Genomic DNA, 26906 nt, shown 5'->3' with positions numbered 1-26906 from the left:
AACAACATTCTATTACATTACATACTTCACAGTTCAACAGAGGACTCAACAGCTATGTGACGCCTGACTTTTAATGAATATATTTCCACGAGAGCGCATATTCACTGGCTGTCCATCACCACTGCCCAGTGTCACTAGTCAAGCATGAGACAGTTACTTGCCTAACGGACAGAAAGCTCGTGCTTTACTGTCCCCCTTGGCATCCTGGCCACTGTGTCAATGTCACAACATCTCAAACTGCCAAAAAAGCAGAGGTACTAAGGTGTAGATGGCTGACGGGAGAGCGTGAGAGTGTTTGCAGCACTGCGATACTTATTCTCCAGATATAAGCTCTTGCTCTAGTTTGAGAAAGCCATTTTTAAGTAGCAAAACTACAAATGGGAAGTCCTGTACTTCAGAATGCCACACAGACAAAAAGGAGCCCATGGATGGAAAGATTATGCCTGTTCTTTCCATTTTTAACAGCCCTGGTGCCCAGCAGCTTCTGGTACAAACTACTGCAGAGTGAAGGAATGAATGAAAGAAGTGAATGCATAGTAAACGTAAGGCAACCTACCTAACGTTCGTTCTGTAACTCAGTGTTTATATTCTAGGAGGGATAAGATAATTCAAACATTATATTGGAGGACTGAGAATTGTGACCGTGCTTCAGGTTACTTTGGGAACCTCAAGTTCCGTATTTTTTTCACAGTTCACATTAAAATTCATAACTTGAGGGCCCATGAGACAATACCAGACAGAACTGATTTTTCTTATCTATACACATAAATTGGAACCCTCATCTAAAAGCTCACTTTAATCCAGATTACAACACACTATCTATCTATCTATCTATCTGTCTGTCTACCTACCTGTCTATCTATCTATCTATCAGCTGCTCATCTGACAAAATTGAACTTTCCTTCCCATTTCTATTTCCACGTCCCCTCTGTGTCCTTTGGGGAGGTGAACAGTCATGGCAACCGGCAGCCAAACAGAAGACAAGAACATACAGCTTCGATTTTATAGAATGATCAGAGAACAACAAATTAAAGTCATGACAACATGAGATAATTTCCACTGTTCTGCATTATATAGAAAAATATGTCTTGGACAGTATGTCAACAAAGTATGGAAAATCACACAAAACAGATGCGCCACAGCACAGAATTTCATTTCCATTTTTATTGGACGTATTTACTAAATCACTCACATTGTATAACAACTCATGCATAACTCTGGTGAGTTGCTATTTCCTTTGTTATCAGCCTTTTAAGTTGATGTGTTTTCCTTAAAACGACATTGACAAAATGTCAGTCACCTTTGAAGGCTAGGGGCTGGGGCCATGCCCTGCCTTGCGAAACCAAGGAAGGCTTAATTAAGAGTTCTGAAAACTGCTCTTCATCTTTGCCATAGAGACTGTCTGCCTGGGAAATGTCCTTGCTCCCTTTCAAACCTCATTTCCATTTGAAGACTGCTATTCCCTAACTGCTTCTGGCCACTCATTCCCAATCGCTACGCGGATCCATTCCCAGCACGAGATCAGTTAATAAGCATCCCCAACGGGAACCTTCCCTGCTTGGTGTTCTCTGGGACTCCACAAGGAAAATGAAATACGGCTCTGCTTTCCTTTCAAGCCAAGGGACAGCTGAGTTATCATCACTCTGAGGCTTGAGAATGGGGCTTCAAAATGCGGGGTGCCTGTTGATTCCACATAAATGCTTCCCCAGCTAAAGACTTCATTTAATCCAGCAGCTTCTGAGTCATAAGCAAACGCCTTCTGACCTGTGGACAACTAGGAGTGAGTCTATTAAATGACAGGCCTCTCCCACTGCTGACAGGAGCGGACGGGCTCCGAGGAGAATTACCTCTCCCTGATGTCCTGCGGGACAAAAAAAAGCTGATCATGGAAAAAACGAATTGAAGCATTTTTCACTCTTTTATTCACAATGTTTATGAAGACTGAAATTATCTTCTAATTCATTAACTTGGCCATTTTGCTAGTCCTTATGGCTGTTATATTAAAGACAACTTAAAAGGAAAAATTACACACACACGTCCATTTAAATGAATGTTTTCTCTTGGCTGCCTCCCTGACAAGGCCTAAGACCCAATCTGTGAAAGATGGGGTCATTTTCCACGCCACAAATCAAATGTGTACTTTTACATGGAGGAATCCCTTTGTATATGTTGCTGCAGGAGTCACGGTACTAAGTGATATTTCATTTAAAAGGTTTGGACTTTATCAACAAGGACCCACTGTATAGCACAGGGAACTCTATAGTCTGTAATAAGCTACATGGGAAAAGAATATGAAAAAGAATGGATATACATATATGTATAACTGAATCACTTTGCTGTACACCTGAAAGTAATACAATGTTGTAAATCAACTATACTCCAATATAAAATAAAATTTTTTTAAAGAAGTCTGTACTTTAATTTTCAAAATGAGCAAAGTGCTGCTCATTTCTTCTTTTACACCCTCCTCTACAATTTCTTTAAAAAATCTAATAGGGCTTCCCTGGTGGCGCAGTGGTTGACAGTCTGCCTGCCGATGCAGGGGATGCGGGTTTGTGCCCTGATCTGGGAAGATCCCTCATGCCGCGGAGCGGCTGGGCCCGTGAGCCATGGCCACTGAGCCTGCGCGTCTGGAGCCTGTGCTCCACAATGGGAGAGGCCACAACAGTGAGAGGCCCGTGTACTGCAAAAAAAAAAAAAAAAAAAAAATCTAATAATGCAGAAGGCTAAACTTGCTTAGAGTGGGGAGGAAACTTAAAACAACATTTCACATAAAAGACCCCGAAAAGCCAAAACAATCTTGAGAAAGAAAGACGGAGCTGAAAGAACCAGGCTCCTGGACTTCAGACTATTCTACAAAGCTACAGTAATCAAGACAGTATGGTACTGGCACAAAAACAGAAATATAGATCAATGGAACAGGATAGAAAGCCTAGAGATAAACCCGCACATATGGTTACCTTATCTTTGATAAAGGAGGCAAGAGTATACAATGGAGAAAAGACAGCCTCTTCAATAAATGGTGCTGGGAAAACTGGACAGCTACATGTAAAAGAATGAAATTACAACACTTCCTAATACCATACACAAAAATAAACTCAAAATGAATTGAAGATCTAAATGTAAGGTCAGACACTATAAAACTCTTAGAGGAAAACATAGGCAGAACACTGTATGACATAAATCACAGCAAGATCCTTTTTGACCCACCTCCTAGAGAAATGGAAACAAAAACAAAAATAAACAACTGGGACCTAATGAAACTTAAAAGCTTTTGCACAGCAAAGGAAACCATACACAAGATGAAAAGACAACCCTCAGAATGGGAGAAAATATTTGCAAACGAAGCAACGGACAAAGGATTAATCTCCGAAATATACAAGCAGCTCAATATCAAAAAAAACAAACGACCCAATCCAAAAATGGGCAGAAGACCTAAATAGACATTTCTCCAAAGAAGATATACAGACTCCCAACAAACACGTGAAAAGATGCTCAATATCACTAACCATTAGAGAAATGCAAATCAAAACTACAATGAGATATCATCTCACACCCGTCAGAATGGCCCTCATCAAAAAATCTACAAACAATAAATGCTGGAGAGGGTGTGGAGAAAAGGGAACCCTCTTGCACTGCTGGTGGGAACGTAAATTGATACAGCCACTATGGAGAACAGTACAGAGGTTCCTTAAAAAACTAAAAATAGAACTACCATGCGACCCAGCAATCCCACTACTGGGCATATACCCTCAGAAAACTATAATCCAAAAAGAGTCATGTACCACAATGTTCATTGCAGCACTATTTACAGTAGCCTGGACATGGAAGCAACCTAAATGTCCATCGACAGATGAATGGATAAAGAAAATGTGGCACATATATACAAGAAATATTACTCAGTCATAAAAAGAAATGAAATGGAGTTATTTGTAGTGAGGTGGATGGACCTAGAGTCTGTCATACAGAGTGAAGTAAGTCAGAAAGAGAAAAACAAATACCGTATGCTAACACATATATATGGAACCTAAAAAAAAAAAAGGTTCTGATGAACCTAGGCGCAGGACAGGAATAAAGACACAGATGTAAAGAATGGACTTGAGGACACGGGGAGGGGGAAGGGTAAGCTGAGACGAAGTGAGAGTGGCACAGACATATATACACTACCAAATGTAAGATAGATAGCTAGTGGGAAGCAGCTGCATGACACGGGGAGATCAGCTCGGTGCTTTGCCACCACCCAGAGGGGTGGGATACGGAGAGTGGGAGGGAGACGCAATAGGGAGGGGATATGGGGATGTATGTGTATGTATAGCTGATTCAGTTTGTTATACAGCAGAAACTAACACAACACTGCAAAGCAATTATACTCCAATAAAGATGCTAAAAATAACGAAACAAAACAAAAAAAATGACGTTTCATACTCAACATCACAGTCTAAAGCAAACGGCTGTCACTGCACGGATAACTTCCTGTGTGTGATGCGAGGCTGCCGGACAGCAGCGAGCACTTTTATCCGGGTGCTCAGAGAGTCGCAGGCAGAACCAGGATCCAAAACTAACAAAAATGTGGGTTTGCAAATTTACAAATTCAAATTCTCAGAAAATTGGAAGGCTGAACCGAAAGCATTTCAAATGATACATGCTAGGCTTAAAAGCTTCCTGGCTTCTGGAAATGTGGGTGACAGGCAGGCCAATTCTGGAGTGTTTACTACCAGGCGATCAGTTAGTTCTAATCCTGGCTAAGGTTAAAAATATAGAAGACGGTTATTCCAGATTGAACGGGAGAAAAATCTGCATCTTCAGGGAATGACATTAAGGATACTCTGAGGAGACAAAGGCAAAATCTCTAAATATCTTGAATAGCTTCAATAAAAGAATTTGCATTTAAAACAAAGAAAGAATTAATTACGTGCAGACCAAAGCAGACAACATGCCCTTGGATAAAAAAATAACAGGCGGGACTTTTTTTTTTTTTTTTTTTTTTTGCGGTACGCGGGCCTCTCACTGCTGTGGCCTCTCCCGTTGCGAGCACAGGCTCCGGACGCGCAGGCTCAGCGGCCATGGCTCACGGGCCCAGCCGCTCCGCGGCATGTGGGATCTTCCCGGACCGGGGCACGAACCCGTGTCCCCTGCATCGGCAGGCAGACTCTCAACCACTGAGCCTCCAGGGAAGCCCGGGACTTTTAAATGGTAGTTTTTGTTTGTTTATTTGCTTTAGCTGAAAAACAATTCCGTATTTCTTAGGAGATTCTATTTTTCTAAATCATATGTTTTAAATATCAAATATAACGATAACTTTAACATTTTTATTAAGCAGATCTCTTGAAAGCTTAAAAGAAACGTCTTACTGAGTAACAGTAGACCAAAACTAAAAATAGGAGAGAAATGTTGTTTTTTAATTTTGGGAGAACATGGTAACAGTTTTGTCTAATTCTATAGAAGTAATCAGCCTCTAAGACAGATGAAAAGACTTGATTCTCACCACAAAATTTACAAACCTATACCTCTAGCCAATGAAGAAAGAAATTTATATTATGGAAAAATTTCTAATAACGGGTTTAAAATTTATTTTAAAGGCTGACACTTACAAAATTATTTTAGCTTCCAAGTTTAAAGGATTTTCCTGTTATTTCCAAGACTCATTTTTAAGAAAGTAATTTTTGTCTCTGATTTTCTTGTACGCATACCACCATGAGTGATTCATGGGATTCTTGGGGAGCAAATGGATTTAATGGGACAGAATCCTGCAAGGCAACAAGAAACACCTTGGGTATTTCCTGCGACATGCGGCTACTACTCTCAAGAAGAATTTCAGCTCGTTAACTTTTATTCTGTAAACTTACTGGGCAGATAGAGGAAACAAGACCATAGAAAGTCAAGCAGGAGGCAAATGGTTAGATAACCAACAGAAACACACTTTTGCAAAATTTTGCCCATTAACCAGAGAGGAAGGTGGTATACCACTGGTTTGTTTTCTAAAAAAAGACCATGGTTTAGCGCTCCTCTATCCAATATGGCAGCCACGAGCCAGATGCGGCTAACTGAACCTTAATTCGTTAGTTAAAATGAAAACTCCTTTTCCTCAGTCACATTATCCACATTTCAAGTGTGTGCTACCCATGCGGCTAGTGGCCACTGTTTGGACGGTACAGATACGGAACATGTCATCAGAGAAAGTGCGACTGGACGGTGCTGGTTTGGAGGATGGGCAAAGGAGACGGACAGGGTAGAAAGAGTGACCTGAGTTACTACAGAAGATTAGAAGTGGGCACAGTCACCTTGCTATCTTTGAGTAAGGATTTCTTTTACAGCATGAAAAAATTCCAATGAATATCCTAAAGTTTTAGTTTATTTTTCTTTTAACTAAAATGAGTAAGGTGTTGATCATGCCAGAAGGTGTTAAGTGCCTTACACATTATCACCTTATTTAATCTTCATCACACAGTACGAGGCGGGCAATATTATAATGCCATCTTACAGATACTAAGGGAAACTTAGAGAGAGCATGTGACCCACCCAAGATCACACAGCTAACGTCTGGATTGCAAGCATGCTTCATCCCTCCAAAGCCAGGGCTCTTGGCCAGCCAGTAGGGAACTGCATTTGAGAGAGAGGCACAGAAAATGCACTCCAGATACCACTATAGACACTGCTGCGCAACAGGGGCCAAGGCCAGGTGGGTGGCTTGTTCTTAGTGAGAGTTCTTTCTCCCCTTGGCCTAACGCTTCCTTGATAGTGAGCATGAGAACTTTCTATTGACGATGGAATGGTATCACTTTCTAATCCCATTCTTGTCCCTAGCCCCCACCCATCCGCTCTGAGCTTTCCAAGTCCAGCCACTTCTTTTCCTAGGTGTCCCATGACAGCTTATGAGAAAGCCCTGGACCAGTTCAACCAGAATGGAATGGTCACCAAACACTGTATCTGATGTCCCAATATTCCTCCACACGTTGATATCCTAAATCAATGAGATCTCTTAAATATCCTGTTAACCAATGACTTCAACGTCCCAACAAAATGCTTAGAAAATGACAGTTTATCACTTATTATATACTAATGACTTTTTTAAAGCTCTTTGAAGTTGCCCGAATGGTTGACGTCCAGACAACTTAGGTGGAAGGTGCGTGTGACCACACTTTCTGAGGACCTTGCAGGATAGCACCTGCCACAGAGGCCAAGAAGGAGCGAGCGTGGATGAGAGCCTACCTCCGAGGCGAGCCATCGTCATGGGGCTGGATGATGACCACCTTCACAGTCACTGAGGTCCGGAGAAGGTCGATCATCTGCTCATGCGTCAGTGTGGCCACGGCCACCTTGCAGATCTCCACGAGGCGGCTCCCCTGACGAAGGCCGGCCTTCCACGCAAAACCGAAAGGTTCCACGTCTGCGACGATTCCTTCGAAGTTCACGTGGAAGCCCAGCTGGCCCAGCCCGTTCCTCCTCAGGGTCATTTCCACAGTCTCGCAGCCCCTGGTCACGATCTAAGGGGGAAGGGGACCGTGAGGGGTGGCGCTGCGGGGGGGCACACATCCCAGGGACAAGATGACAAGACAAGGACACGGTTCAATCCAGACTTTACCGTAATTACCCCTGGCATCAGGCGCAATGAAAATAACAAAAGTAAAATGAAGGTTTCATTCTTCAAAGGCAAACCAGGTACAGGTGTCCTGCTTTTTCCTAGAAGCCACTGACCCAGAGCCTGTGAGCTTAAGACGGGTTCTGATAACACCCCCCCCACCCCGCCCCGTCTCCTTTCTACATCACCTGACTCGGCTCTTAAGCATATAAATTCCATTGTTCCAGATGGACTGAAGCAACTGAAAACATGTGAAACCTTTCACCCATCAAGCAATAAAACCTATTAATTTTTTTTTTTTGGCCGTATGGTGTGGCTTGTGGAATCTTAGTTCCCCAACCAGGGATGGAACCCGGGCCCCTGCCAGTGAGAGCACCGAGTCCTAACCACTGGAGAGCCAGGGAATTCCCTATTAGACAATTTTATTCAACTTAAAAAAATGGCCCAATGGTGCAGCAGCTATGGAAAGCAGCATGGCAGTTCCTCAAAAAATTAAAATGGAATTACCACGAGACTCGGCAATTCTACTTCTGGGTATATACCCAACAGAATTTAAAGCAGGGTCTCAAAGAGGCACACCCAGGTATCTGTACACCCACATTCTTAGCAGTGTTATTTACAATAGTCAAAAGGTGGAAGTAACTCAAGTGTCCATGGATGGTTGAATGGACATGCAAAGTGTACCATATACAAACAAGGGAGAAAAAAATGGCCCAAAGCCTTTCCAAGCTAACAGTTAGCGCCCTGCCCACAGGATGGGCAGCAGCAGGAAGTCAGACTGTCAGGAAAACCTTAAGTGCTCTCTGTGCACCAGGCCTGCGGACATCCTGTTCTAGCCCCTAGGATCCCTCTCCTGGGGACAGACTGCCCTTTGCTTGCTTGGGTGGTAAGGACCATTCAGATCAAATGTGGCCAGTCAGCTGGCCTCCTTGGTGTCTGTAGACAAGCATCCCACTCAGTGAACTAAAGTACCAATAATTAGTTAATGCCACCCTCAGAAGTGCTTAATGACAATAGCCCACATGCACTGAAAGAAAAACATGGGCTCATTGAGAATATCATTTGATGACCACGGCATCACTTATCTGTGGGCAGCTGAAAGTTGGGAGGTATCATACCCGTATCCCCCAAAGCACAGAGTTTCAGTTTTAATAAATGCTTCATTTCCATGAAACACGCTCTGAATACACAGATTCCTATTTAAGAAGACCTACGACTGTAAGTACAGCTGTGGCACCGGGGCTGGTTCATGGTTATCACCGGTGTGGCAGACGTTACCGTGGTTATTACCGCCACGGCGCCCACCCTGCTAATCAGGCACACGTGACAGTTTGGGGCTTAGGAAAATGGGGAAAGGGATTGCTGGTCTCAGTGGTGAAGTTTTGAAAGACTGAAGTTTCCAAAGTTACGAACTGAACTAATTTAAAATTGTTGAAAAGGCACTTCTGTAATATATACAACCTGAATAAATTTGTCCTTCACTTCTTTTTCAGCTTTGTTTCAACTAAGCTCTCTGACCAAAAGACTACATCTGACACGTGCCCAGCCTCCTCTCCAATATGGATGCAATTTTCAGCTGAAATTTAACATCCACATATCAGATTGAAGAGTGAAAGGGTTTTCCGAGACCTACTTGTTCTGTCTCTTATTTCTTCCAACCACCTGCCACGTCCCCTACTTTTTGCGATTTCTTTCTCACTTCTGTTCCTTACTTCTTAACATTTGCAAAGGCTGAAGGATCAAGCTCTCCATTTATTTGGAGTTCGTCACATAATTACTTGGCCTCAATGATCACATGGTGGCCTCCTATCCATGTACCCGCGACTGGCTACATAATCTGCGGAGTCTGGTGCAAAACAGAAATGCAGGCCCTTTAGTCAAAAATTATTGAGAATTTCCAGATGGCAACAGGAGAGCATTCAACCAAGCCTGGGCTCTGCTGGGAGTGACCGGCCCTACCTGTCCCTTTAGGTGGGAGCTCTTTTTTTTTTTTGCGGTACGTGGGCCTCTCACTGTTGTGGCCTCTCCCGTTGCGGAGCACAGGCCCCAGACGGGCAGGCTCAGCAGCCATGCGTGGCGTGTGGGATCTTCCCGGACCAGGGCACAAACCCGCGTCCCCTGCATCGGCAGGCAGACTCTCAACCACTGCGCCACCAGGGAAGCCCTAGGTGGGAGCTCTTATTCCCCACCTGTGTCTTTACCTGCATAGCAGACACCTTTGATTTCACTTCCCACCACTAGAAAATGCAGAGTTCACCATCTGCCCAGTAGCACCCCTTCCCCATCTCTCCACTACGACAGCTTCATCCTCTTCCTTTCCATTTCTGTTGCTCCTGTCCTGCACCAGCCTTTTGTTCTAACCCCCCAACAGTCTTTGGGTTGGTTTGTTTCCACCATCTCCTGGTACAAGTCATCCAAGATACAGGATATACTTCCTCAAATATATTCCAGATATCAGGCACCTTAGTCACATTAGCAATATAGTCGTTTTTCTAGGAAAATGGTAGAATGGGGTCCACAGAACAGTGAACGTGTCAGAACCTACGGGACGTGCATTTTGGTGGTTGGTGAAGGGGGTGTGTTTATGTTGTATTTTCCGGAGCACAAATTATGATGACTCAGTAGGTCTCCTAAAAAGAAGTATTTGCCGTATTACTAAAAGCACAATGTGTCCTGACACTAACGAGATAACTCAATTCTCCAGATACGTAAACTGATCACACACTTAATCATCCCTGAATCACATCTCAGCTTGCGCACATACGCCCTCAATACTGTTGAACACACTGAGGCCCTTTCCTGTAAAGAGCGTCTGCAAATAATGACATTATTCCTCCAAGGCCAGCAGACACTGACATGATTGCATTGTCTCATCTATGTGGTCTGGAATAATAAAAGGTTTATATTTGGTGGGAGGAAAGGGGGCAGGAAATGGGTATAATTTCTCTTTTTCTCATGATCCGTAACTGACTAAATCTTCTCTAATTAATGAAATATACATCCCCTTGGGGGAAGATTTACACATGAAAAATTCTTTTGTCAAAGCACGCTTTGTTCTTATATTTCATTTATTCTTAAAATTCTACTGTATATACTCAAACTAAAATCCGTATCTTCCTTTGTTAAAATATGAAGTAGAAATACAACTGTTAAATGCCACGGACATCATGGTTTTGTACTGCAAATAACCATCTTTTTTATGACTTTTTTCTTAAAGTCTTTCTAACTTAATGGGTGATTCTATAAAACCTCTGTAAGAGACTGGCTGCAAGATTAATAACATATTCAGTCTGGCAGACTAAACAAAAATACCTGTTGTGTAAGTACGCAGAGGTGAAACAGCGAAGAGGGCTTACTCTGACCATCAATATGGTCAACGGTGATTCTGTGCCTATTAATTTCCCCCTGGGAAGGTACTGTCATGCCAGTCTCTACAAACAGACATAATGTCTAGCAAATTCTTGTCCTTCCTTGAAACACTATGAAAATATATCCCGATGTTCCCTTTGGAAAGTTGGCTTCACTTTTCCTTTCCGATCAGTTTGTAATGGGTGTTTCGCCACCATTCATGGATTCAGCAACAGCTCAAAAGGACACAGCATTGAAAATCAAGCTCTATAACACAACACTGTTAATCAACTATACTCCAATATAAAATAACAATTTAAAAATTAAAAAAAATTAAATCAAACTCTACCCCTAAGAACTAGTAATTCACTTCCTAGGTGATGTAATTGGGGTGGAAGTTCCACAGCAGAAGCTACTGTGAATCTGGGACTGCAGAGCTAAGGATGGTGGATAACCAGAAACCTGTACTTACCCCCAATCGCTGGACAATTTCCCTGACGTCTTCGGCACAGTTGTCCACCGAGGACAGAAGGATGCATTCTCCTCGTTCGTAAAACACTTTGATACTCATTAACCCAGAAGTCCACCCAATGACATCCCTGCAGGAACAGTTAAAGACCACGTTCTTGGAATCCTTCTCGATCAGCATTATGAACTCGTTGGAAATCCCAAGGAGACACTCAATGTCCGAGGACTGGCCGAAGTCCCGCGCCACAACGTGCCACGTGATCGCTCCGACGCTGAAGAGGTGGGCGTCCTTCCTGGGCTTTACTTTCTCCTTCTTCTTGGCACCCAGGGTAATGAAGCTGAATTTCGCGGACGTATCCACGGTGGCGGTCGTGACGAAGTTCTCCGCCAGGTCCTTCAAGTACTCCTGCCTCGTCCGAGTGGCCATCGCTCGAAACTTCTCTGATTTGTGGGCTGCATTTTCTGCATTGATTACTTTCGCTAAAAGGAAGTCCCGGAATACTGCTGACTTTGGGAAAGTTACGCCTTTGGGAATCGGTGGACCAAACGGTGGCACATCTTTTGATCTAGAAACTCCAACACTGAGGGAGGAAAAGGAGAAACAAGATGAATTGTGAGGCCGTAATAGTTAGCTTCAGAAATGTGACATACACCCACACTTGCGACTGAAGCCAGCTACTCTGTAGCCTCTTGGTATGCTCATTTCTGGGTATCAAGTTTTTCTTCAGCAAAACTTTTCAAACTCAGTAGTTGAGGGGGTGTTAGGGGCTGAGTAGTGTCCCTCCAAAATTTGTACGCTGAAGTCCAAAACCCCAGTAACTGGGAATGTGGCTGTGTTTGGAGATCGGGTCTTTAGAGAGATGATTAAGTCAAAATGAGGCCATTAGGGTGGGCCTTAATCCAGTCTAACAGGTGTCCTTATAGAAGGAAACCTGGACACACAGGAAGATACCAGGGATGCACACACATAGAGGAGAGACCATGTGAGGACACGGCAGTTAATCTGTAGGCCAAGGAGAGAGGCCTCAGGAAAAACCAAACCTGCCAACCCCTTGATCTTGGACTTCCAGCCTCCGGAACTGTGAGAAGTAAGTGTCTGTTGTTTAAACCACCGGGTCTGTGGTCCTAGTCACGGCTGTGCGAGCTGACTAAGGTAGGGATGAGGGATCAGTAGCCAGGCTGGTGCTCTGTAGCTCTGTGGCCGGTCACCACCGAGAGGCAGTGACACTTTCAACAGCAGTGCGGTTAGCCCAGCCGGCTATTCGCGATCTCACTGCTATTGGGCACAATGATCATGCTTACAGGGCCCGAAGTTTTGAATGTCACTTTTTTTAAGGAAATGCTCACTTGCTCACATTTTGAAAATCTAGATGAAGATTTTATAGGAACAAAGTTTTAAGAGATTCCAGAGACTGAAAAGATCAAACGTATAGTGACGGCAATAACCACCTTAATATGGCAAAACCAATAATGCTCTCCCCTGTATCAGACAGAAGCTCTCGTTGTCTCAAATCCTTTTTGAAATAAGAGTGAATTAATGAATGAGCAGGTGAAGGACTGGAGTGAGTGAATGAATGAACCCCACAGCACTCCCCAGTTACTGAGCAGCTGCTGCAGACCAAGAATGGGAACCAACCCCACATCTGCCCAGGCTGGTATTTTCTGTGTTGGGATAAACAAAGGAAGCAACCTACTTTCATCTTCTTCATGGTAGAAAATCCTGAAAGAGGTGATTAAGGAATGAAAACATTAGGTGTGAATTCCTTTTCTGGAATGTGGCTGGTTAGACGCCAAATAGGTCACAGTCCCCAGGGATCTCTCCCCTTTGCTGTAACCTGCATACCCTTCAGCAGCGTTCATCATTTCTGGGGAAAGAGCTATAAGATGGAAGAGGGTCTGGGCGGGGCCTTAGCTGGCGTGAAAGGGGAGGGAAGGACTGCTTCCCTTTGGGACAGAAGACCAAACTCTCTCACGTGCATGGTAGCAAAGGCGCTGAACCAGAGAGGGAGGTGGGGGGACTTGACTCATGTCCTCAAGGAAGGTCCTAGGAACATCGTGGAGGTTCCAAATGGCTGACGGGCTGACACCATATATGACCCGTCTTCCCCTCATTACCATCCTTAGGAAGAACCTTCTAGACTGAGTAGGAATTAACTTGTCCTCAGGTGTTGTTTCGTAGAGAGCTGTCCCAAAGCTACATGTCTGGCCTGTGGGTAGTGTAGCCACACCTGTTGCTTCCCCACCAGAACGATCAACCAGCTCAAGTGGCCTCTCAGTGCACTGGACCCTGCCCTCCCGACACTGGCCACGATCAACTCATGTGATCACCTCTCCTAAGCATGTTTTTCTCTTCCAGTGATGAGCACAGGTTCCTGGGAGCATTTTACCCCTGGAACGCTGAGGAGGTCAAATCCCACTTAACACCTTACAGGATTGCTTTTTGCACTTAGCTCTGTGGATCTCAAGCTCCTCTCTGACTACAGCTTGGATGCACTCACGCCGAAGCATCAGGGCGAACTTTTTGTATCTGAATGTGTTCCAAGACGGCTCTCACTGTGGAGCTCCAGAGTGGCCAGACAGAGACATCTGTTAACAGGGCGATTCTTCTCGTCCCAAGTTATTAAACCAAATGTCTAACTGGACACCTCCACTACAGAGTATGGTACAGTGTGGCTCGAAAAACCACTATCCTAGGCAGCTCAGATCAAAGTTGTACCAAAAAAGCAGCAGAATCCAGGCACAGCTGTTACTATGATCACTATTACTACTATTACTAGTCCATGATCACCATGATAGTCTGAGAATGGGGATCAATTAGAAACCCCTGGTTACCAAAGCTTATATAATCCGTAATGCTTTCAAGCAGAGTTAAGATGGAATATTCTTTTGTCAGACTGGGATAATTCCCAGTGGGTGGAAACAAGAGTATGTTTTAGAATTTCTTATTTTACCCAAATAGCTTGATAGCATTTACTGATGATTTAGACATAAGACCCCTCCACTGAGGGCAACAGTACAAAGAAGAGCCTTCCTTCATGTGCCAGTTAAAGGGTTTTAGGAAAGCAACGTGGGGTACAGCAGATTCCAGGATCCGGTGTTCCTCGTAGGAGTCCAGCTCCACCACTTTCTGAGGGACTCTGAGTTACTTAATCCCTCAGTGCCTCATCTGTAAAACGGGGGTTAAAACAGTACCATCCTCAAAAGCACGCTACGAGGATTAAACAAAATAATGCATGCTAAGCTATTATTAACTCAAATAATTATCGTTTTCATCATCGATTTAACATTATCATCTAATGTTTGTAAGAAGGGGCTACATAGTAAGTTTTCTAAAATGGAAGTCATCGTTTTATATAGATAATACTTCCCTTTTAAGTGACAGTTAGCTACTAAGCCTCCAGACAGCAAGAAGTTTACTCATTCAGTTATTAAAGGATGCATTTTGCCAAGAGTTTATCTTGAAAAGCACACAAACACATAAATCCCTCGGAGTTAGCTCTACAATGGCTACAACCATTGAAGTGAAAGAATCCCGCATAAAGAAACAGGCAATCAGTTAAGTTTGCTTTTTAATAATTTTAGACTAAAATTATATAACATGGAGCTTTGTGGATGTTGCCCCATTATTTCTTTCTAGGTTCAAGTGGCCCCAGCATCACCGAGAGAGAGCCCTGCTGTATCCAGGGGGCACGCCTCGGACTTCTCTGGAAGGTGGGAGCCTGCTCTTTCACACTCCGGACGCGTGCCCTGGTTAGCAGCACGCTTTTACCAGAGGAGGGCATCTCGCCCCAGCAGTCTGCCGGGACCACGCCTCTGAGCTATGTGGTACTACAGGTCGTGATCCGCCAGAACTCACTGCCACTCAGTGCCTGTGCAAAGCGCACGGGATGAACGATGCATGGGGGTCACAGGAGCGTGTGCGACCAACGCAGCCTTCTATAAAACGCACCCGTGATTCAGACGGAGCAACCTAGAAAACAGCAGACCTGGACTCTATTTTATCATTTCCTTGGAAATTATTTTAACGAATTTATTTTGTGACTGGTATGTTTTGAGGAAATCATAGGAAACAGACCTATGAGGTGTTTCTGGAAAACCTGGGCACTGTAACCTTATTCCCTGTGACAGAGTAAACACATCTTCCTAAAATCGTCATGGAATCGATTTGACTAGTTTTCCAGAAGATCACGATTGATTCTTCGAAGGACACTCATGAGGTGGTAAGTGTGATCATTACGAACGTTTATGAGGCACTTCCAGAACCTAGAGGCACGCCACTGCTTCACATTTGAATCTCATTAGTAAGTGATAATTTAGTGATGGCAACGTGGTATCTGCAAAGGCAATGACCCCATCTTTGAACCATTTGTACACGCTCGTTTCTACCACAGGAAACATAATGCAAGCCACTTTGTTGACAGGTAAGATCTATATCGAAAGCATCCCTCCCCGGTCATTTAATTCAACACAGAAAACCTAAAAGAAATAAAAATAAAGAGGTACTACTTATCCTTAAGACTTTTTTGTGCTAATCAACCAGCTCATGATAGAAACATAAACTAAAGATAGAAAGGGATTAAAAATACTTGATCTGACCTAAGAATAGCAGCCTCTACAATAACGCCAAATGCAGTAAAGCCCTAGGCTTATGTTTCCAGTCCATTAGGAAGGCTCCTTTAAGATTACTCTGCGGAATTACCATTCATTAGGGGAGGTCCAGAAGAATAAGCCGACTGAGCATGTTTGCACCAACGTCACCGGTTTTAAGCGTATCGTTTATACAGACTAGATGTCCTTTTTTTCAAATATCACTTTTTTTTTTTTCAATAAAAAGTCGTTCTGAGCATTTGGGCCAGGGGTCTTGAACTGAGGTGCATACAAGTATCACCACGGGGGAAACCATGCCGATGGGGAGAGCGTGGGGTGGGGATGCAAGCTGGCGACTCCAGCACACAGGCCGGTCTCCTTGCCCCTAGGAGGGCACGGCTGCAGTTCACAGGCCCCTCTGCCCCTCACACATACCCAGGCCTGGGCCCCATCCAGGTCCGGGAGGCTGCTCAACTGGTAACCACTGCTTTAAGATGAGCGCCAGGAACGCTAACAGGGGTTTTGCATAATTCCTGCCATTCATTCCTCATAACTACACACTGAAGTGGGTACTATTATCCCCAGTTTTCAGAAAAGGAAATGAAGGCTCCAAAAAATAAGCTAACTCATTACAAAGCGCCATGAGGGGGCAGGAGAGCTGGATTCTCACTCAGGTCAGAGACCGGCTTTTTTACTGACACCCCACAAGGCAGGAGCCTTTGGGGACAGCTGCTTCCTAAGGAAGAGCATGGGTACAGGAAGGGCAGGTCTCGTCAGTCTCGGGATTCCAAGGCACCTGGATGGCCTTTTGAAATCACCAAAGCGAGTGTCAAACCCCTATCTCGACACACCACCACACCACCGTGTGTGTGTGTGTGTTTCCAAGCTCTTAGACGGGAAGAAACATTTTACCACCAGAATGCGCTTCTTTCAGGGAAGCACTGAAATGGCCAGATCCTCCACTTCCGAGGCTGCTATCAATCAAGCGATGGTCTGGCAGGGACTGGAGGAAGTCTTTAACATTGAGGATAGGCGAAACCTAGGACTGTGAACTGCTAGGAATTTCACTGTTTCAAAATGGGAAGAAGACAATTATTTCTTACAGAAAGTACCTGAGTGTAAGACTTCTCTGGTGGCGCAGTGGTTAAGAATCCGCCTGCCATTGCTGGGGACACGGGTTCGATCCCTGGTCCGGGAAGATCCCACATGCCGCAGAGCAACTAAGCCCGTGCGCCGCAACTACTGAGTCTGTGCTCTAGAGCCCGCGAGCCACAACTACTGAAGCCCGCGTGCCGAGAGCCCGTGCTCCACAACAAGAGAAGCCACCGCAATGAGAAGCCCGCGCACCGCAACGGAGAGTAGCCCCCGCTCGCCGCAACTAGAGAAAGCCCGCACACAGCAACCAAGACCCAACACAGCCAAAAATAAAACGAAAGAAAAGAAAGAAAAGAAAAGAAAGAAAGAAAAGAAAGAAAGAAAGAAAGTGCCTGAGTGAAGACTGTGGGAAATATAATTAGGAAAAAAAAAAGGATAATTATGGGCATAGAAATAATAATTGGAAAACTAATTGGAAGACATTTTGGGGAATGAGGTCCTGTTGGAACAACCCTGGGAGCATGAAACGCCAGGGACTCACCTGTAACACACATTTTCAGTGCACGGATTATGCACTTTGACTATGACAAAGACATGTTGAAAGTGGGACCGGATGCTTTTTGGAGTAAAAGGAAGTGCTCCAGGCTCTTGGAAAACAATGGTCACGATGTCATTTCCTATGTGCCTTTTCCTCAGGAGCTGCAGTCAGGAAAGTGAACACACACACACACAGAGTTACAGACACGGTTTTCTGTAAAGACAAGATACGTAAATGTATACAATTCACTCAGCATTCAATTTCAAGGAGTTTTTTAGAAAAGCAGAGTCATCCTTCGGAAGCTAGGGCTCCTTGACATGGCTGCGTCCAAAGACCTATGGAAAGAAAAGCCTCGATATTTAAGTTCATCTTTTGCTTTGAAAGGCAACTGGTGTTCTCTCTCCTTTTCATCTTTATCACTTTTTGCCCTGAAATGATAGCACATTAGAGCTAAAATCGCTTTAAGGAATCTTGTAGATTAAGCTCTTCGACTTAAAAGGAGGAGACGGCAGAGCGTCCAGGGGAAGGTACAGTGGCTGAAAGTCCTGCACGAGGGTGTCAGGGGCTTACATGACACGTGCATTTCTGCAACAAAAATACAGAAGACTGTTATTTTGGCGGCTGGCATATTCAAGCTAATTAACTGAAATCTAGCCTTTTCAATGTATTTCAGGAACAGAGAATTCCACCAGATTAACAGTTGGAAAACCCAATAAATTACAAATGCATCAGGAGAGAAGGAACCCCAGGTCAGTAACACCTGAACCCCTTTATTGCGATGTTCCTTCTGCCGAGAATGCCCCCTTCACCCCAAGTCTCTCCTAGACCACTCAGGTCTCTGCTGAGCTACCAACACACTGGAAAGAACGTCCTTGGAGGGACTGCACAGGCCCTGCACCCATACCCCAGGCCCATGGCGACCACATTAGCTGTCGTGTCCTGTTCTAAGTCTTGGTTTACTTCTCCTGCGTCAGGTCATAATCATGACGAGGGCAGGAGATGTATCTCGTTGACTTTTGGTTTCCCAGTTTCTAATGGGCTGCCCAGGACACAGCAGACACCCCCACACACACTGGCTAAGTGAAATAACAAGCGTTACAAACACACAATCACAGCCACGTAACACCGCGCAAGAAAATTGTGACCAACTCTGAATACACACCAACAAATCCATACACTCCGTAAGCTTACGCACCTAAAGCCATCAGGATCTGTGTTCCCAGAGTCTGGGACCCTCAGTTTTCACAGAGATGGTAATCCTTACATGAGCTGGTGATGTCACTGCAGCAACGGGGTAATCTCGGGTAGTAAATCTCTCTTTACGAGCAATAACAGAGGCAACAAGCTCGTGCTTAAATTTACTTGGCACTTACGGGACATACTTCACTGTAAAGAGCATTAATTTCAACTTTTAAAAACCTTTTAAACCCAGATACAAAAAGGATTTCATTGTCAGGCCCCTGACTTGTGATCTAGCATGATAAAAGGCCTGGAAAAGTGGGAACGAAATGTCCTTTCTTCCAGAGTTCCCTACTATGGGCCAGTTAAATCGCTGACTCATATGCTGGAAAACTGCTATTTAAATCCCGATGGTTAAAGTTATAAACACACAAAAATCGTTTTACTGCCTGAGTGAAGTTTTGAAAGCTATACTAATATCTATTAATGAGCCAGCTGTCGTCTTAAAAATGTCTGCTAGATATTTAAGTAAAAGGCGACATTATAAGATGCGCATAAAAAAATCAGTAGCAAACGAGTCATCTATTCACTGTGTTACTATTTACCCATCCTAGAGTGGACACAGATGTTAACCACAGTAAACATTTCATGAAAAGAAAAGAAAACAAGGCAAGCACACGTATCTAAAACAAGCATCACGGGACTTCCCCGGCCGACCAGTGGTTACGACTCCTCGCTTCCACTACGGGGGGGGCGGGGTTTGATCCCTGGTCGGGGAACTAAGATCCGGCAAGCCGCACAGCGCGGCCAGAAACATAAATAAAAAAATAAAACAAGCGTCATGACAAGCTGAAAACTGTACGAGGCTAAGATATATTCTTCCCTCGTTTCCGCAATAACTGAAATACATGATTCACGTGTACTGTAACAGGACAACAAAATCCAGGAACAAATGAAAAATGGAAAGAAAAACTGAACTACCTAATAGTGTGTTCAATGTATTTGCTGAGCACGAACACAGTGGCCTACACTGTACTTTCCTCTATATCCTTGAAACGTGGGAATTCTCGAACTCCTTGAAACACGGGAATTCTCAGACTGACGAGAAGATAGATGGAGCTTGCCGGGGCCAAGGCCACGTATGGAATTCTAGGCCCCTCCTTCCCCAGTGACTAGGGCGTCCGCTGGCCACCCTCCTGGGTTAACCTCAGAGGGCAGCCCAGCCTCATTAGTCAGTGAAACGCGGACAGCTATTCCTACCCATTTCTCTTGCTCCTGAAGGAAGACCATGGGTCCAGTTCTACACTTCACCATGGGAACATTTAAAGCGCAAGTGAAAGGAAACTTTAAGGCTAGTTACCTCGACAACGTGCCAACCCGCCTTCGCCCCTTTCTAAGCATATTCTTTTGCTTTGTAAAATGGGCTAGAAATAGTTTTAAAATTCTAGTTAATTTAACCACAGTCACAAAATGCACTTTGTAGAAAAAGTGCAGGGGAGGGCGGGGAACAAGGAGATTCATTAAGAAGAGGAAAATAGGGCTTCCCTGGTGGCGCAGTGGTTGAGAGTCCGCCTGCCGGTGCAGGGCACACGGGTTCGTGCCCCGGTCTGGGAAGATCCCACATGCCGCAGAGCGGCTGGGCCCGTGAGCCATGGCCGCTGAGACTGCGCATCCGCGGCCTGTGCTCCGCAACGGGAGAGGCCACAACAGTGAGAGGCCTGCGTACCGCAAAAAAAAAAAAAAAAAAGAAAAAAGAGGAAAATAAAATCTCAAGCTCTCTGTAGAGAATAAACAATGAAAAATGAACACCTGGCCCATCAATAGGGTATCTGAATCTTTTTAGAGACTAAAGAAATACAGCATCTGGCAGGTTCACGGAAACATTCATTGTCAGACAGTGAACAACCTAAGTAATTCTTGGGCTTCTTATATAAAGGTTAGGGTTCTCTTCAGCAGTTAGTTATGTCTTGTTCTAACTCGTCAATGAAATTCTGTAGAAGTCGACTCCGGAAATGGAAGCAGAAAGGGCACGGCAGCCCATAAACCAGGTCGGCCCAGCAAGACAGCAAGGCAAGTTCCTGGTCACCAAGACGCCGCCGGTGCTATTTCGGGGATTAAGGAACGACGTCTTCCAGGCCTTTCCAGACGTGAGAAGCTCCTAACACTTCTTCAGTGCCAAGAGGGCCAACTCAAGAGTCTTCGACCGCGAGAGTGAGTTAATAAATATTGTATTAGATTTACAGAGTCAATTCTGCTAACTTCCCGACACTTGATTCAAGCTGTGAGCCAGGAATAAGCTCTTGGTATGACAAGGAAAGTGAAACTGTGATTCTTCACCCAATTCCCTGACAAAAAACATACAGATGCTACAGAAATAGCAACCTGTGGGTTTATCTTCAATTCCTTAAACACACTTCAGGGTTTCACAGGTCCAGTTTTAACTTCATGCAAGAACTAAAAGCAAGTGAAAACAACCAACCTCCAGGCAGCTGCATATGCATCGAAAATGGCATAAAGTTGAACTTGGTTAGATCTACCAGCCTCTATGCAAATAGGATCGCTTGTTAAATTCTTTTTTAAAAAAAACCTGGGAAGTTTAAAAAAAAAAAAAAAAAAAAAAAGCATGTCGCACCTGATTCTGGAGGAGAGGGGGAAAGAGGCTGCACCGTCACAAGAAGATGTGACGCGGCTGGGATGTCGTTCAGAAGAAGTCTCTCAGGGTCAGCGATGAGAAAGCTTAATTTGAAACTGGAGAAGGCGGATCTCCAGAGAGAGTTTCTTGTCTTAAGAAGCAAACATGTGAAAATGAGCATGATTTCAAAGAGAAAACTGCATCGTTTAATGATGACAAGTTCTGAAATTCAAAGAGATGAGTTCAGAAGTGAGGAAAAAAATTAAATGTATCCCGTTTTGAAAAAACAGTCCTAAATTCTGGATCTCAGTCCTTGGGGTATCGTCGGAAAGCCCCAGCAGTAGGAGCAGGGCTGACAAAGACTGGTCTGTCCCGATCCTTCCCGGAGTCTGACCCCGTCACCCCCCCTCCCCTTCTGGACAGCCACCCTATCCCTGCAACACGCCCACCTGTCTCTGCAGCAGGCACCTTGCGTTCGCCAACCCTTGCTTAGAAAGTGTCTCCCCTTTACACGGTGCGCTAGCTTCTCCTCCTTCAGGGACCGTCCTAACTTTGCACACTTGCACACAGAACATACACAAACACACATGCATGCACACAACACAGCCCCCTCATATTCTCTGTACTCAAAAGAGCATGTACCAGTGGTCAGAATTTTGCTCTCATTTTTAAGAGACATCTATAAAGTTTCCTGTATAAAGACACAGAAAAAGTGAACATAGAATAGTAGTCTGACCAGCAAGAAAGAGGGGGAAAACCTACACACATTACCACATAAATACAAAAGATCTTGCCTCCTTTGCTTCCACAAAAAAGTGACCTCTAATTAACCACTGTGATCTCAGATCAGTAAGAAAAGTTCAAATTTAATCACCGTTTCAAGGATGCATTGTTGATTTACCATTCTATATAACCAATATAAAAATATTATATAAAATATTTTACCAATGGCAAGAGTAGAGGCACAAACCAGCTAAGCAAGACTGAATATTTTGGAAATGGAGAAACAGAAATAAACCAAGAATGCGGATTTTTAATGATTTAATAACAAAGTGAAGATAAGAAAAGATTATGACGATACAAATGTTTCTCTTCTGAAACTGGGCAATACCAGCCCTTCTGCAAAGCCATAATTCTTATTATCTGGTATAAGTACACATTCTTCTTTCTGGCCTGGGAATAAAGCTAATCATGAAAAGCTGGATATGCCTTTGATACTTCCAAAATATTCCAGATTACTATTTATAGGTGAACCCAAGAGCAGTCAGGACCTGGCTGTAGAGAGAGCACTTAATGAGACAGATTACTCCAATATTTAAATGGGTCCTCAGCTGTACCAATTAGGGACTTACAGAAGTATGTACACAAACCTTTTAAGGCAGGGGCTGACCATCTGTGTAAATTATATAGAGAAGGGGTTCCAGCCTAGCCTAACAAGCTCTGTCCCTATTTCCTCTGTAGGTATCAAGCCCATCCCTAGGCTAAGACCAGGATTCTTCAGATGGAATCTCAGAAACCCAGGGGTTTTGCCTTTTTCCTTAGGGACCTCCATGGAGCTCGGAAACCCCTTCCAAGCAGGGCAGTTCTAACATTACACATGCACTCACACACACACACACAAGTTTACTGTGTGCCAGGAACCATGCTACCTTCATCTGTTTATACACTTAGTTTGTCTCTGCCAAAGTGAAGTCCCACTGATAACACCCCCTGATGGCTTAACTACGATCTGTCTATAGGACAAGCAGGAGGGAAGCAGCCAGGGGACACAGCCCTGGGAAAAGTGGACTGACTGACTGCCAAGCAGACCCAGAGAGAGACCTGGGGGATTTGACTGAAAAGGGAAAACACTCCAAGAACGGGCTTCCTTATCTGGCTACGTTTTCTTTGTAAGAGTCCAGACATTCCAAAGATTGAACTCTCTTGCAACTGTCATGGACCCTCTGAAGACTTTTAATACATCTTGGAATCAGCTTTCAGCTTGATTTATTATAAGAACAAACACAAGAAATTGTATCTGATGTGGATGCATCTAGAACAGTGAAATAGTCACAAATACCACGGGGCTGATGAGGCCAAAGTCGGAGGCGCAATTCACGTACCGACCAGTTAACTTTGCTAAGCTGTGTGGCCTCAAACTGCAGTCATGAACCCGGATGGTCACTGCAGACACTTATGCCCTTGGTATTACCATAATCTGTGGGCACGGGTGGGGTGGGTGCAAGAGACGGCAAAGTAGCACCGCCTGCAACAGATCTGGAAAGTCCGTGTTCCAAGACTGCACAGCGCCATCACTGATCTATGACCAGGATATTCTGATCGTGATTAGCAAAGTATTAAATGTCAAAGTAAAAATGATTTTCTGAAATTATTGGTAAATTAGTCCCTTCCTTTCTTAACTATTCAGGCCTTAGCTTTTCATGATAGGTCTTTAGCACTGGGAAAAGGAAGATAAAATGCAAATTAAGTCATCTAAAATACTTGTCCTCTCTATCTCATAAGTTCTAAATTATAATAACACCTAAAACTTATTGAGCACACTCTGTGCCAGCACTATTTAGAGTGCTTTATACATATTAACTCACCTAATTCTAACTACCATCTAAGAAAGGTTCATTCATTCATTCAACAAACGTTAATTGACTGCTCTCCGCGTTCTGGGCAGTGGTTCTGTGTGCATACAATACTCCGTGAAGAAAGAGGTAACAGTCTCTACCTTCAGGGATAAAGGAAAATAAAGCACAGACAATTGTGCCCAAGGTCACAAAGCTAAGTAGCTGGGATTCATATCCAGGAAGGTTCTAGAATTCTTGCTCTTAAGAACTACATTTTTCTGCTGAAGCTTTTTGCCAACCTAGAAGGAGGAAGCCTCAAAGAAGGCCCTAGAATCACGGAATTCGAACACTAAGAGGGAGATGCTATGCATCATCTTGTCCAAATACGCTCAGGTGTGCCACTCCTCCCCACTTCCAAACCCTCGGAAGGTATCTCAAAAATACTGCATTCTTCCCGCCTGAGCCGCGGCGTAGAGTTCTTTCTTCTCAGTACAGGGCTCCAAGCACGCACTGCTGGCCACCTAGACCACATCCTCATTATATAATTGTCCAATTTCTTGAGAGACTAAGAATCTTTTCCAAGGCCACAAGGCAAATGACTACAATGAGTTCAGAATACAAGTCCAATGACTCTTATCCCCCATCTTATACTCATCCCTTTTATACTGTGATTACTCGCCTACATCCTACGTTGAGTATGTAGATTTCCCAATGAAACACATGTAAGATCATATATATTCTACACATAGCAAGAGCAATTAAAGAAGCAAAACAAGCAGTTTTCTACCTCTAATGCGTCGGCATAACATTCAATGCCACGGATTCTCACTCAAGATAAAAAAGGAAAACAAAAATGGAACCAACAAGTCTTTAGGCTACGGAGTTTGTAATATACAATCTCAATGTACAGGGATTTTTGGTTTTTTAATCTCCCACTTGGGAAGTTGAAAACACCCACGTACCTCACTCCCCACCCCCATCCTTCCATCCACGTTTTTATGTGCAGGACTTTTCGGGGAGAGTTTCAGTGAAAGAAACTCTGGTACAAAGAACTCATAAAACCACACTTTTAATTACTGTTCAATAAAAAGGGGACGGGGGAAGCCAGCTTTGAGTTCTGGTAACAGCAAAGTCAAGGGACTTCGAAATTTCAGAGGTTGCCCTCTGAGCAACAACGGAGTGGACTCGGAGTCCAGTGACTCAGGTAACTGGGGAGCTGGCAGGGCCTTGTGAGTTGAATGCTCCATGAGTGGGGTCCAAAGGCACTGGTTCTATTTCCACTAACCTACTGACAGGGTCTCTGGGCCTGAGTCAGCCCTATCAGGTTTCTCAGCAACAACTCACCCAGAGTTTAATTACTGGATGATCGCAAAAGTATCTGCAAGGACAACTGCATGGTCTAAAATTGAGCATCTTAACTCTGAGTGAGTCTATATGGCATTATTCCAAATAAACGTTTGAAGAGCTAGAAATCCTTTAGCTTACAACATGTGTAAAATTCATACGTGTGATCTAGGGATTGTAACCCCATGTCATAAAAAACATACAGACACGTGATCAAAAGACAGATCCTCTGAAGGTAATGGGCAGAACTCTGATTACTAGAAAACCCTGTAGAAAATACAGGAAGGACAAGGGATTGAGGTTAAGTATTAGGTAGAAAAAACCCATCCAGCAATTACCACGGGAAGAGGAATAAACAGAGGAGCTACAGCCCCAAATGTGACAAAGCCGGGCTGGGGGTCAGGGGCCTCTTCTTCCTCTTGGCTGGGGGATCTAAGGTGGTTCTTCCCACCTGGGAACAGGGCAAGTGGCCTCGCTGGGAAAATGCACCCCTTGACTACCTTCATTGCATTTCATGAGCATTCGGAAAACACGTAAAAAAGAAAGACAAAGTTTTCTGCAACAGTTAAGTTTCATTCACATGACAAATGCTTATTGAACAACTACTGTGTAGTCCCTGCTGCTTTAACTTACAGCAAAGGAGTGCGGTTACGTGACATCAGCAAAATTAAGTTTTCTAAGCGTGGAAACAAACCTTGCTTTAACTCTGCACTCACCCCAAATGTAATCAAACCCCTAAAATTAAAGAACGCCACGAGTGAGTTACAAGATTCTTTCTTACAATATTTTCTAGAAGTTATCTACCCACACGCAGAAACGGAAGGTCAGGTTACATTAGTTGACCTCTTCTGTAATTAATACAGTTGACACTGCTTCCCATTAAGATTTTGCCTGGCAAGCAATCCAGGTGGGTGCGGAAGAGTTTCTAAGTTCTGTAAGAAAAGAGTGCAATAAAACGTGTGCCGTAATAATCCCTTTAAAGCCCAAACACTTCCAGATGATAAAAGAGTCAAAGACTACGAATGCCATTCAAAGAGAAAAACCTACTGATGCTTTGCAAATTCGAAATACACTGATAGCATGGAAGGGCTGCCCTCGGAGGTGGCATCTGTTGTGGGGGTGGGGGTGGGAGGAGGCCGTACCTGCTGCCTGTTGTTGGGCGTGTGTGGGAGCATGGTGCACACATGGAACATAAGCTCGTAGTCTTTGTACGTCGTGTACAGGGAATGCGTTCCTGTAGAATCAGCTGAAAACAAAGATTAATTGCAAGAACAAGTTAGGCCACTGCAGATTAGCAATTCAACACTTAGAAGGTCATTATTACAAAAGGCAATTCAACCGAAAAGAACAGACCTCCCAACGATAAAGGACCAGTGTCTTGGGGGTGGCCCCGCTCTCTCACTAGGCCCTGTTGCTCCCACTTTCCAGCCCACGCCTGCGGCCTGAGTTTTGCCATCTGCTCTCGCCCAGGCGCTTTCTACTGAACGCGTGGCTTCCCCTCTCTTTTCTTCTACACTCCTGCCTTCGCAGTGCTAACTTAGATGACCCACATGGGTGAGATGCTGCTGCCACAAGAAGTAC

The 26906-nt window shown here is 44.2% G+C and overlaps 1 protein-coding gene across 4 annotated transcripts in view; it reads right to left on the bottom strand.

The window, feature by feature from the left end:
- SIPA1L2 (signal induced proliferation associated 1 like 2) overlaps positions 1–26906 on the bottom strand; it is a 219921-nt gene that overhangs the window by 48515 nt on the left and 144500 nt on the right. For all 4 annotated transcript variants that reach the window (XM_067711090.1, XM_067711089.1, XM_067711092.1 and 1 more), the window contains exons 6-9: positions 26468–26571; positions 17619–17776; positions 11400–11976; positions 7210–7484 (exon numbers count right to left, since the gene is read on the bottom strand). In XM_067711090.1, coding sequence (XP_067567191.1) covers positions 7210–7484; positions 11400–11976; positions 17619–17776; positions 26468–26571 — 1114 coding nt within the window. The remainder of the gene's footprint in view (positions 1–7209; positions 7485–11399; positions 11977–17618; positions 17777–26467; positions 26572–26906) is intronic.

This window comes from Pseudorca crassidens, chromosome 16 (assembly GCF_039906515.1).
Source record: "Pseudorca crassidens isolate mPseCra1 chromosome 16, mPseCra1.hap1, whole genome shotgun sequence".
In the NCBI taxonomy this organism is placed as follows: Eukaryota; Metazoa; Chordata; class Mammalia; order Artiodactyla; family Delphinidae; genus Pseudorca; species Pseudorca crassidens.
Note: the sequence above shows the minus strand (reverse complement) of the source record. Positions and strands in the feature narration are given on the sequence as shown.